We start from the raw sequence: 13,497 nt of genomic DNA, 5'->3' as shown, positions 1-13,497 counted from the left end.
CTCTGAACTTCCTGTTTTAGTGAAGCACAACTCTATGAACTTCCTGTTTCAGTAAAGCATCATTCTCTGAACTTCCTGTCCCCTTGAAGTATCATCCTCCGAACTTCCTGTTCCAGTGAAGCATCACTGAGCCAGGAAGTTCTGAGAGTGATGCTTTACTGGAACAGGAAGCTCATAGAGTTGTGCTTCACTGGAACAGGAAGTTCAGAAAATTATGCTTCACTGGAACATGCTTCACTAGAGAAGGTAGTTCAGAGAAGCATTATATAGCAATAAAATCTCAACAGTTACTAACCGTGCCCCGATACTAAAAAGAAAAAATAAATTTACATGTATCTATGCAAATAACTGTATTTTGTGATCCTGCTCATATTTATTTGTGTAAAGTTTAGTTTTGGTCATATCAGTATGTAAATATTTTTAGTAATCGCTCAGCTTTTCCATGTCATTTTCCATGTTGAGCTATGCTTGTGAGGTCATGACACTATGTCTGGTTTGGCACCTTGTGAAGGACACATGATACTTCTCCAGGCGACAGGGCCTTGTCATTTGTGTTACATGGAATATGTTAGCAACCCTTCCCCAGTGTTGTTTTAGCCCAGGCCCCTACTTCCCTGTGTTCAGCGCTGTCTTTTCTTTCCCAGGAGCGGTGACGTCTCATTGCAGCATGGTGTTTGGGAGGAAGGACAGCTGCTTCCTGCCCTTCCGCAGACTGAACTTTATATAGAGAGACAGGAATATAAAGAATCTGGGAGCAGCTCGCAGGCTGGCACCATCAGGTATCATCATTTTATGCATGGCTTGTGACACGGCTTCAGGGTGACTTGCAGTGCTCAGATTTAACAGCTGTGAGTTTGGAATGAACTATCCAGAGTGTAAAAAAGCTGCTTTTATTATTTATTATCTCAGACGTCAGTATTTAGCCTGAGCTTGTCCTCTCGCCTTGTGCATGCTGGGCATGCTTGCATAGAGGCTGCTTCTGGGTGTAAAGCACAGCTAAGCCAGATTCAAGTACAAACCTGCTGAATTCTTTGCTTCTTAGCGCTATTAATCCAGGATTATTACTAACACCATACAAAGGAAGAAAATAAGTCAAGGAAGACAAAGAAAAGTATAGGAAGTGTACAGCGCTTAAATACAAGGCAAAAAGTATATATGCAACTCCACAGTGCCTGAGCCCTTCCTGTTCCTGGCTGGTCTTACTGCAGCCTGAGAGGGTTTTAGGACCATATAAAGCATAACTGAAGTGAAAAGAATATGGAGGCTGCCATATTTATTTCCTGTTAAACAATGCCAGTTGCCTGGCAGTCAGAAACAACTGATCTGCTGCATGCTTGTTCAGGGTCTTTGGCTACAAATATAAGAGGCAGAGGATCATCAGGACAGCCAGGCAACTAGCATTGTTTAAGAGGATATAAATATGGCAGCCTCCACATCCCTCTCGTTACAGTTGTCCTTTTATTTCAATTCCCTTTTTTTATTTTTTTTTTATTTTAGTTTGGAATTCATTTTGTGTTTTTTTTGTTGTTGTTGTTTTTTTTGTTTTTTTTTACTGCTGTTATAGTGGAGAGATTTCCCCTGCCTTTCTGTCCCTACGACCTCCAGGCCTCCTTGTGGCATTATTGTGAAAGCTAGTGGTCCAAGGGACAGGAAACAAGGGGCAGCAGACACCAGGGAACTGTATAGGGAAGCGATGGGGCCATTAGACACCAGGGAAATTGTAAGGGAGGAAGGCAACCATTAAACATTGAGGTTGACCCGCGACTTGGTCCCAGTGTTCAATTTCGTCCCACTTTGTATTTGAGTTTTACACCCCTGCTCTAGAGGAAAGAACCGTGCGTTTTTGCTGAAAAACTAAGACTCTACCTTCACAGTAAACATACAGTATAGATATTTAAGCTGCACTGTGTAGAAAGCTCACTGAATTATTTCACATGAAGGCTGATTTATTTCCATGTCTCTTTGTTGAGGCTGAAGAGGTCTATACATTCTTTGCATGCTGAGCAATACTAAGCCGAGTGTGGTGGCATTGCATTGTTCTTGGAAAACTCGTTTTCACTGCTGTGCTTGCCTTGATTCCATCTGTTTGGCTGAAGGCCATAAATCCTGTCCTCTCTTCCTTGCCGGCAATGTCCTCTCTCTGAGCATATTTGAAAGGCTAAAGTGAAAAAAAACTTTAACAGTATTAACTTTGTGGTTTGGATACTGTTAACAAATGTCATCGGGTGCAATGAGGTGTAGCATGTTATACAAAGATATTTATTTTCTAACCTCCTCTCTACATCTTCAGCATGTGGTGCATGGTTCTGGGGTGCCATGAGCTTCTCCTGGCTGTAAGGTCTGCTTGGTGTGGCTCATTTTGGGTATCTTTGGCCAACCTCCTGTGCTGCACAACTGAAAATATTATTGAACGTTAAGTGATTTAAACCAATTATCTTATTGACTACTGCATCCTCTTCAGGGCCGAAAACAATTTTGCTGCTCCAGAGGACTTAGGACTGGTTGGAATACTCCGAGAATGGGGACAAGAAGTGTTGCCAGAGAAAATCCATAAGGCAGCAGAGGCAGATACGAAGGACTTAGACTGGATGCCGTGGATGCCAACAAAGGAGACCGTGTTGGTGGCTAGTGATGCCTATGGCATACAAGCTGAAGAGGTGGCAGCAGAATGTACAGAATCACTGGACTTACAAGATCTAAAAACGGACACTAGAGAAGCCTCGGCTACGCATTTTACCACCAATAATACTTTAGATCATGGCTGGAATCTTGGTGAACCCAGTAGTCAACTTCTGACTGACACTCCACAGTTATTCAGGAATGAAGAACTACCACAGCTGAATACAGCACTGAAAGGCCTTGATAACTCCTCTAACCAAAGAAAAGGAGAATTCAGGGATATAGTTACTGATCAGAAGGAACAGCCTGAATTGTGTAGTTTTTATGACACCAAGACTTTGACCCCAGATGCTGAGAGACAGAAAAGTGGTCAGAGCAACTTAATCCCGACTTTAGCAACAGATGGAAGCTCAGACAGAAAAAAAGATAAACTCTCCACCACACATAAACTTGAACCCGAGCCTTCTCTTTGTAGTGTTGAAGCTTCTTTAGTTCAAGGGCTTGATCCCAGTCTGGTGGTGTCAGAGCACAGCTTGCCTGATGATAATCTTGTTACGTTGTTGCTTAATCAACAGTCGAGGTATCAGGCAGTAGAGCCAGAAGGTCTGTTGGCGCAGATGGGCAAAATAACAGCCAGTAATAGTTTTGGTAGCATGCAGTCAGAAAACGTGGGAGGTGGTACAAAGTCATGCTCAGATGACATGAACACAAAGGTTAACCAAACTGAGAAGACAACAAAAAACATTCAGTTTGAGAACCAAGGAAACCAAATAAATATGTCTAGCTTAGATAGCAGATATATTAGTAATAAAAACAACAAAAAAGACAGTGTAGGAGATAAAGATGAATTTAAAACTATTGCTGGAAATGTAGTTCCCATTGACTTTCTTAGTTTAAACAGCGTCCAAGCCCTTCCTACACGTGAGGAATACAAGACTCCTAATGAAGCCATGGCTACTTTATGTGACTTAGATAGTGACACAGGACCACTTAATAATACTGTGACTCATATAGACCTAAACCAGTCCAGTCATGTAGATCTTGAAAATGTCAGTGGAGCTGCAAGCAACTGTCCTTCAAAAAAAGTAGCAGATGCTTTACAGAATCCTCTTATCTCTTATCAAGGTGAACAGATTAATCAAACTCATAACATAATACAGGCATCTGGGGACAAAGCACAGAGCAGCATGAACAACTTACTTTTGGAAGATATGACTACATTTTCTCCTGATACATTGGGATTACATCTGGCCAAGCCATGTCTGAACATACAGGATGATGTTATAACTGGATTGCCTGTTGGCAGCTTAAACCTGTCAGAGCCTTTCCTAGACATTAAGGATATTATAACTGGATCACCTGGAGATAGGTTACATTTGATAGAGACTCGCTCAGACTTAAAAGATGATATCACAACTGGATTGCTTGAAGAAAGCAAAGTGATCACAGTCAACTCCAGTATTAAGAGCAAAAATGCAAGCCCGGGTACGGATGAGCAGACCATCCAGCAGAGCAAGGCTGAGTTGGCATCTGCATGTCTTAGCAAGAGTGAGCATGAAGATGTTGATAGCAGAGCCAAGGAGAATGTTTTAGGGAAAGAAGAAAAGCGTTTAATGGATGTTGATAGTAACAGCAAGCGTAAAAAGAAGTCCAGGAAGGACAGGGTAAGCTCAACCCGCAGTAAGAAAAAAGCTACTAAGGCTGATATAGAAGAAACCACAAGTTTATCAGTTTCTGCATGTTCTGATAGTTTGGGATACTCCTCATCCACCCAGGTTTCACAAGATGTGCCAGCACAGCCACTAGATGTAATGTTTGAATCATTTCCTAAAGAAGAGATCTGCCTTTTACTTCCACAGACAGACCTCTATATACCATTCTCTGAATCTCGCTCTGCTGTGGAAAACAAGTGTACAGCAAGTCCAGAAAGCAAGCAGACACCTTTTCTGAATGAAAGCAGTAAGGTTCTTCCAGATGAAACTAAGACCATGGTCACCAAAAAACAAAGTGGGTTTGACAAGTGTTTAAATGCCACAAATCGAAGGCAAAGCTGTGACACAAATTCTGAGCTGCAGCCGTCCTTCCTGTCTGATGTAGAGAGACATAACCTCAAGCCAGATTACAATGTGGGAGAGACGTCCAAAGTTCAGCTCGCACAGAATGCTTCTGCTATTACAAAGCAAGACGATATAGTAGTAAATGACAAGACAAACCTGGAGAGCAGGTCTACAAACAGTGAGGAGGTTCCTCTGGTTACTTCAAGCCAGCAAGAAAAAACGTCTTCAAAGCTCACACCTTCTCTAACCTCTGAGAAACTGTCCAGTCCTGAGGAAGTACTGGAGGTCAAAGTTGTTGCTTCCAAGCTGTCGGACCTTCCTGCAGTATGTGCCTCAGACTCTCCGGTTGCAGGTAACAAAATGGACAAGACTGCCTCTGACATTTCTACTGAAACAGTTTCTGAAGGATCACAGCACACTGGTGGTCTGCCATGTTCTGAGTCAGATGTCGCTAATGTTGGGACGGAAGAGAACCAGTCACCGGAATCAAAAATGGAAATTCAAAAACTGGACGGTCTAGAGTTGTCTCCAAGTACACAGGAAAAATATAATAAGGTAATTCCTTCAACTCAGATTGGAATACCAGGAGAAGGAGGAGTAGATGCAAATGCCCAGCCTCAGGCATCAAACGAAATGTGCATCCCTATGGAACCATTACTAGTTAGGGATAATAGCCAGGTGGTCTGTGCTCTTGAATTAACAGCAAGTCTTCCTTGTCAGGACATTTCTGACAATGCAGATGAAGAAACACCTGTTCCTGGTATATCCTTTGATTTTGGAGTCGAGCAAACTGCAACACTGACACCCGATGCGGACTCCCGGTCACAACAGGAAGTGTTAAGTGTCCCCCTTCCTCCCACTGATGATGGGCAGAATGCAGCTTCTGTAACAGCCGGTTATCCAGAGGGTCAGACAAAGGTATGTGATGAAATGACAGTGGAGTCTATAAAACACAATATCACAGACAGCTTCTCCATTAAAGATCCGCTGGTACAAAATCTCCAACTAATTTGTACAGAGGAGCTACATGATTCACCTATAGGTAGTAATGACTCCCTAGCCACTTTAACCTGCGATAAGAATTTAGAACATTCATCACAAAACAGGACACAACCTGCAGCTCTTAGTGACATACAGCAGTCGGCAAGTGAAGATATGGCAGGAAAACATAGTAACACTGATCAGGCTACACACATTCAGGACAATGAAATCACAGGTCCTGTTGTAGAGATTCCTCAGTCTTCAGAACAGTATGTAATTTCAAGTACAACAGATGGAGAACAATGCTCCATTTTAGATTCTGTTATCAGAAATGTACCTACAAAACACTCAGAGCCTCCAAGGACAGATTTAAATAAAGAATCGGAGAACAAAGTAAATATTACTGATTTTCCTGCAGGTGAGTTTGGTGGAAATGTAGACACTCCGGAAAATGTAGACACTCCACAAATAGTATACCAATCAGTTCCCAGTGACAAGAAAGATGGTCTTGGCCATATTTCCAAGGAAGATGGCAAAACTGCAGTGTTGTCTGAAGAGGAGATCCAGCTTACAGAGCCTGTTAGTTCAAAGACAGAATCCTTGGAATGCTCCGTTACGCACAGTGTTAACTTAGAAAAATTAGAGGAAGCACTTAATATTCAACATCACAATACGCTTGAGGAAATACACCCTCCAGAAAAACATCCTGAGATGATATTTGAAGGTATGCTTCACATAAATTCTGACCAAGGAATAGAAACAATCCACAACTCACAGGACAGCAGAAATCTTCACCAAGAGGATCCCAATGGGTTCCCAGCAGACAGTAGTATTGCTTCATCATTACCAACTGCAATAGCTAACGTTTTATCTGTTTCAAATGATGAGTCATCTGAAGTAAAACTGTTATCAAACACCGTGTCCCACAACGAGTCCCTCAGCATGCAGGACTCTGCTCCTGTCGCTGTGGTACAGCAGGTCTCCTCCAGTGATGAGTTTGAATTATCTTCAGGACAACCAGTACAGCTACAGGTGGATTCTCTTTCTGAGCAGGAGATACCAAACGAGAAAGCCCTGGCAGGAACAACACTTACCGATTTGCAGAGAGAGCCTGGAGTCAGCCCCGAAGCACCAGTTCTCCTTCCCAAGGACACAGATAAAAGTGTGGTGACCTCAACAGTCAGCACACACATCAACAGTGACTTTGTTTCAGATCATCAAAGCCATGAACTCTCTGATAATTTAAAGCGTGAAAAAAACTTTACAAAGGCAGAAACAGTGGTAAAAGGCTCTGAATCAACCATTAAAGAAGACATTAATGACTTTAAAGAGACAGCAATAAAGGCTGAGCACTTAGGTCCTACACCTAAAGAGACTGATATTCTTTTTGACATACCCAGTCTCGTTGTCAAGGAGACAGAAATTATTTGTGACGAGCCACTTTTAAATGAAAACAAGGCAAATAATGTTTCTCAGCAGATAAGCACTCCTACTGATGACTCGACAACTTCGGTCACTGTTACTCCCATGGAAGTAAGCACAGAAGCAAAAGTAACCATAGAAGAGGTTAAAGAAAACTGCAGCTCTTCAATTGCAGATACCAGATTAATGCATCTAGGAACACAACCTGAGCCTGCAGAACTTTTGACATCAAGCAAAGAACTTTCCACTGAGGACCAGCAGCATTCTTCAGACGTACCTGTTCCTACAGAAGCTACAGAAGCTTCTGAAGCAACTTTACCCAGATCAGAAGCTCCTGAAGCAACTATACCAAGATCACCAGCTCCTGAAGCAACTGTACCAAAATCAGAAGCTCCTGAAGCAACTATACTAAGATCAGAAGCCCCTGAAGCAACTATACCAAGATCAGAAGCTCCTGAAGCAACTATACCAAGATCAGAAGCTCCTAAAGCAACTATACCAAGATCAGAAGCTCCTGAAGCAACTATACCAAAATCAAAAGCTCCTGAAGCAACAATACCAAGATCAGAAGCTCCTGAAACAACTATACCAAGATCCGAAGCCCCGGAAGCAAATATACCAATATCAGAAGCTCCTGAAGCAACTATTCCAATATCAGAAGCTCCTGAAGCAACTATACCAAGATCCGAAGCTCCTGAAGCAACTATACCAAGATCAGAAGCTCCTGAAGCATTTATACCAAGATCAGAAGTTCCTGAAGCAACTATACCAAGATCAGAAGCTCCTGAAGCAACTATACCAAGATCAGAAGTTCCTGAAGAAACTATACCAAGATCAGAAGCTCCTGAAGCAACTATACCAAGATCCGAAGCTCCTGAAGCAACTATACCAAGATCCGAAGCTCCTAAAGCAACTAAACCAAGATCCGAAGCTCCTGAAGCAACTATACCAAGATCCAAAGCTCCTGAAGCAACTATACCAAGATCAGAAGTTCCTGAAGCAACTATACCAAGATCAGAAGTTCCTGAAGCAACTATACCAAGATCAGAAGCTCCTGAAGCAACTATACCAAGATCAGAGCATTCTTCTGACATCTCTTCTCAAGACAAATCAGTTTCTTCACCTGCAGAGCCAGTACCTTCCTCACCTGTGATCAAAAGCCAGACTTTTCCATCGACGGACTCCTTCAGCTTCACTCAGAAGCTGCGCAGTGTTCTGCACTCTGAGAGATCTTCCCCTAAGAAGACGATGAGCCCTACCTCTCCTGAGCCATTGGTGCTGCCTTCAAGTCCCAGGCTGTGTCTAGAAGGAACAACTCATGAAAGGTATGGCACTACTTTATATTTTACACTAATACTGTGTTGCTTCCTCTTTTTGTTGTTGATGAGAATGTGGGGGTCTGATTTATAGAAAAGAAATTGAGCAAGAGCAAACTGTTTGTGGTGGTCTTGGCAACCAATCACATATTTGTTAAATTGCTATTATGCACTTATATAGGACAGGCACATTTTCCAGATTTCTTTAAAGATTACACTAAGCAACCCATGTGACCCATCAGAGGAGCTCACAATGTAATGTCTCCACAATAGTTATCATTTAATAATTCTACCAAGCGCTTTTAAAGCTCTTTGCAATTTTCCTATACATTCCATTGAAGCGCAGACGCTCAGAAAATGGTGCAAGACCCGCGTTTGCAATTGGAAAGAAAGCTCATCGCTTATATGAGAACACTCACATTGGAATTCATTGCCCTAGCACTTTTACAGCGCTTTTAAAAATGCAAGCAGTTAAAAAAAGCTCAAAGAGCTTATAGTGTAAACAAGCCCTCATACTCTGATATTTTTCACAGGTGGTGACATTTTTAGTCTCGTCAGGTGCAGCTCTGGAGAATGTTTGTTTCTGAGAATTCCAAAGCCAGTGAAAATAATGCCTGGTTTCCCAGAATGCTCTGGGAAGAGAATTCTGCATAGCTAAACAGCCTAGACTAAGCATCAGTGGGAGGGTGGGGCTACATACCAATATTCAGCAATATTTCAATATAGGAAGTGTTTCTGATGATGAAACCAGGAAAATTAATGTAAAATTGGGTACCTGAATTATTTGCTGCATTTTTCTATATGTCACTATAGTGCCTTTTTAACTTCTCCTCAAGTTTCTCATGTGAACCACAACATTAAAATGACAATCATATTGGTTACTATGGGGAACACGCTATGGGGCAGATTTATCAAAACTAGCTCTAGGAGAACTGGGGCAGAGCAGGTGCAAAAATGGAGCAGATCAGATTTGATTGGTCACTCTGCACTACGGCTCCGCCTCTGCCCCTGTTTTTCTCCGGTTCTCCTTCTACTAGTTTTATTGAACCTTCCTGTCCTAAGCTCAAAGTGTTTATGCTTTATATGGATAGCAATACTATGAAAGCCAGAGGAGTAACAGGCCTTTGCCAGCTGTGAATCAGTGTTGCTGAGGTGAACCATGGAATATGCCTGACAATTGCTATGGCAATGCCCCAGTCATCTCCTGAAAGCAACACATGACAGGTTCACTTTTCAGCAAATCCAGGACCTTTTTAAAGTTTTATTGTACCCCACCTAAAATTACACCATAGATTTGGGATTGAGAGCCCACAGTGAGACCTGCTCTTGTATGAACCATTTTTTCATTCAATGGGCCTGATTCACAAAGCGGTGATAACTCAGTTATCACGCCTAAAAGACTTTAGGCGTGATAACCTTTTCACCCCTGAGTTAGCACCGATTTGTGCTCTTTATCGCGCACAAAGTCCCACGCGTAAAGTTTTACGCGCGCAATCGCGTAATTCCGCGTTCAGCGCCCATAGGGTTTAATGGGCGCATCGCGCGCACTGCACCGCGCGATTGCGCGCGTAAAACTTTGCGCACGGGAATTTCGCACAAGTTTCATTTTATCGCGCCTAAACTGAGTTTAGGCGTGATAAAGGGCTTTTCACAGGCGTGCAAACACTTTGCACCACTTTGTGAATCAGGCCCAATATATGCACACCCGGCATATACTGGTGATTGCAATGCAGAAGACATAATAAAGGCATGCTATCAATGCACCTTATCTAGATCACCAGATATAAGTATGTCACAGAACTGTCTGAGTATGTGACCAGACATATGCTTCTGTATCAGGTAAACAATATTATGTCTTGTAACCGTGTTCTGATTGACATCTGCAGGAACCTTTTATTTTGATGCCATTACACATCCGTAGACATTATATGCTCACTGTTCACAAATTATAGTATTGGTAAGTTCATAAGACAGGAGTTTGGGGTGGAATTTCACGTCAAGGCAAAACATTTTGTGTTTACTTCCTGATACACTGGGAACATGTTAGTACCTCTGTTACAGCTGTATTGTTATCTGTGCTCCTGCTGGGGAGATCACTCCTCATTTTCAGCTCTTGTGACAATTGACAAAAAGTGAGAAGTCTGACATATTACATTTGCTACCTATCAGAGTAAATCTCCAATGGGGCTTTGGTTATTGCAACACTTACCCTCCTCTTGACATCTTGTCACAGTCATGCTTGGCCTCTAGGCTGCTGTGGCCACCATACACTGGAGTACCCCAGTCTGCCACCAACTGGGTGACATCAAGTCATGGTGAGCATTGCTGATATTTTAATGAAATGGCAGCCATGATATTGCAGTTAAGTATATGAGGGTTGCAAAGTTTTGACATCCTCCTAGTAGCATGCAAAATGTAATAGCTCCAGCCCAGGTTTGCTGGATTACACAGCTCTTTGCTTTGACTTAAAATACATACAGATATGTGATCTGCAGGCACAGTTGCTCCTGAGAAAGGAAGCCTTTAGGTCTCATTTACACTTAATCAGTTGGTACGTGTTTTTTTTTTCTTCTCCATAGCAGTGCTTTATGAAAAATCTTTCAGTTAAAACGCGTATAGTGTGAACTGAGCCATTGGGAAACATGGGCATTACTTTGAAAATCAGTTGTCCTTTCAGCTGTAACTGTGAGCAGCCGATTAATTGTAAATGGGGCCTAAAGAGGAACTGTAACCAAGGATTGAACATCATTCCAATCAGTAACTGATCACTGATACCCCTTTCCCAGGAGAAATCTTGACCTTTTCATGAATAGATCATCAGGGGCGTCTGTATGGCTGAAATTGGGGTGAACACCCCCCACTCCCCCCCCACACACAGTTTGATTTCAGCATCGCACTGCGGGAGCCTCGTTGCATTGTGGGAAATAACAGCTGTTTCCAACTGCCAAGCAACCAGTATCTTCCTCTGTGCATATGTATATTTATAAGGGCCTGAGCCCACTGTCGCAGTTGTGTCTACTTCTGTCCGCTTTTCAGCATCTCTAAAGGTGGCCATAGACTCGTTAAATTAGCAGCAGATAGATCATCAGATAGATTTCTGATGTATCTGATGTGTTTAGGAACATTTTTTTTTACTAGGAACAGATTTCCAATAGATTTCAGTATGAAATCTATTGAAAATCGATCTAATGGCATTTTTTTTGCCATCAGATTTCCATTAGGTCCAATGCAAAATGACAAGCAATCTCAACAGATCGACCTAGATTTTCCAGCATGTCAGATCGATGAAATGGATCAAAATCGGCCCCAAATCCATTGATTGGTCAATCGAATTGCGATCGATATTGATCGATCGGCCGCTAATCGGCTCAGTGTATGGGCCCTTAACACTGATGTGTAACTGAAAAGTGGACACAACTGCGTCAGTGGGCTTAGGCCCTAAAAAAAAACAACAACTTTTTAGCCTATCGCATTGTTAAGGGGTGTGGTTATAGATAATGGCAGTTGGTGCTCTCACGTTCCACCACTATTCACTTAAAACAAATGATGAACAACAGGTCCATCGAGAATTGTTAAAAAAAATCATCAAAACATCATCCTAACGATGGTAAAACACAGCAGTTATTGCACATGTAAGGAGGAAAGAACAGTTGGCACTACTGCATAAGACAATCGGTAGTGAGGGAGGCAGGCAGGGTACACATACTTCACAACCTTGGACGTCACATCAGCGTGCTCTGATCCATATAGGAATGCTTCATAGAGAAAAGAAGAGGAGAGGATCGGCACTGCAAGTGAGCTTTTATTTCCAAAGACAGACACTACTAAAATTATTGCCCACAAGTTAAAAGGCCTGCCAGTTAAGAAAACGGAAGCTAGGTGAAAGTCACGATCCCCCCACAACTCACGCACATGACACGCCCACCCTCCACTGCTGTCCGAAGTTCGCCTGTGTGCTGCACATGCATGCCAGACACATGCGCCGCACGGACACAGGAGGATGCAGGGACAGGGGAATCATCAGGGCTGGCCCGCCCATGAGGCGGGGTGAGGCGGGTTCCTCAGGCGGCAGGAAGTGGAGGGGCGGCACCAGATGAAGTGGCTGTGACTGAGCGGGGGGAGCCAGAGCCGCGGTGAGGGCAGCCCGACCTCTCCCTCCCTCTCCCCGGGCCGCCCTCCATGCTCCCCCCTCGGACTTTAGGCAGCAGAGTTAGCGCGCAGGGAAGCGCTGCTGTACACAGCCTGTTACTCACCTCCCTGGATCCGATCGTCGCTCCCGCCCTGCTGGTCTCCTCTCTGCAATGTAGCCGCTGATACATTACACACGCTGCTTCCTGTTTACACAGAAAGCAGCCGCGTGTGTATCAGCCGGCTAGGCAGAGAGGAGACCAGCAGGGTGGGAGCGGCGATCGGATCCAGGGAGGTGAGTAACAGGCTGTGTACAGCAGCGCTTCCCTGCGCGCTAACTCTGCTGCCTAAAGTCCGAGGGGGGAGCATGGAGGGCGGCCCGGGGAGAGGGAGGGAGAGGTCGGGCTGCCCTCACCGCGGCTCCGGCTCCCCCCTCCGCCATTATGAGGGGGCACCTACCTGGGCAAGCTACCTATCTATCCTATACTGGGGGGCACCTACCTAATCTAACCTGTTTTGGGGGCAGCTACCTATCTATCCTATACTGGGGGGCACCTACCTAATCTAACCTGTTTTGGGGGCAGCTACCTATCTATCCAATACTGGGGGGCACCTACCTAATCTAACCTGTTTTGGGGGCAGCTACCTATCTATCCTATACTGGGGGGCACCTACCTAATCTAACCTGTTTTGGGGGCAGCTACCTATCTATCCTATACTGGGGGGCACCTACCTAATCTAACCTGTACTAGGGGCAGCTACCTATCTATCCTATACTGGGGGGCACCTACCTAATCTAACCTATACTGAAGGTCAGCTACCTATCTATCCTATACTGGGGGGCAGCTACCTATCTATCCTATACTGGGGGGCACCTACCTAATCTAACCTGTACTGGGGGGCAGCTACCTATCTAACCTATGCTGGGGGGCAGCGACCTAATCTAACCTATACTGGGGGGAAGCTACCTATCT

At 43.8% G+C, this 13,497-nt stretch overlaps 1 protein-coding gene across 5 annotated transcripts in view; it reads left to right on the top strand.

Moving 5' to 3' along the window:
- TACC2 (transforming acidic coiled-coil containing protein 2) overlaps window positions 1-13,497 on the top strand; it is a 256,965-nt gene that overhangs the window by 93,344 nt on the left and 150,124 nt on the right. For all 5 annotated transcript variants that reach the window (XM_068259412.1, XM_068259413.1, XM_068259410.1 and 2 more), the window contains 2 exons: window positions 645-779; window positions 2,462-8,404. In XM_068259412.1, the coding sequence (XP_068115513.1) occupies window positions 645-779; window positions 2,462-8,404 (6,078 nt within the window). The remainder of the gene's footprint in view (window positions 1-644; window positions 780-2,461; window positions 8,405-13,497) is intronic.

Source organism: Hyperolius riggenbachi, chromosome 10 (assembly GCF_040937935.1).
Source record: "Hyperolius riggenbachi isolate aHypRig1 chromosome 10, aHypRig1.pri, whole genome shotgun sequence".
NCBI classification, from domain to species: Eukaryota; Metazoa; Chordata; class Amphibia; order Anura; family Hyperoliidae; genus Hyperolius; species Hyperolius riggenbachi.
The sequence above is the reverse complement of the archived record's forward strand: the minus strand, read 5'-3'. Positions and strand labels throughout refer to the sequence as shown.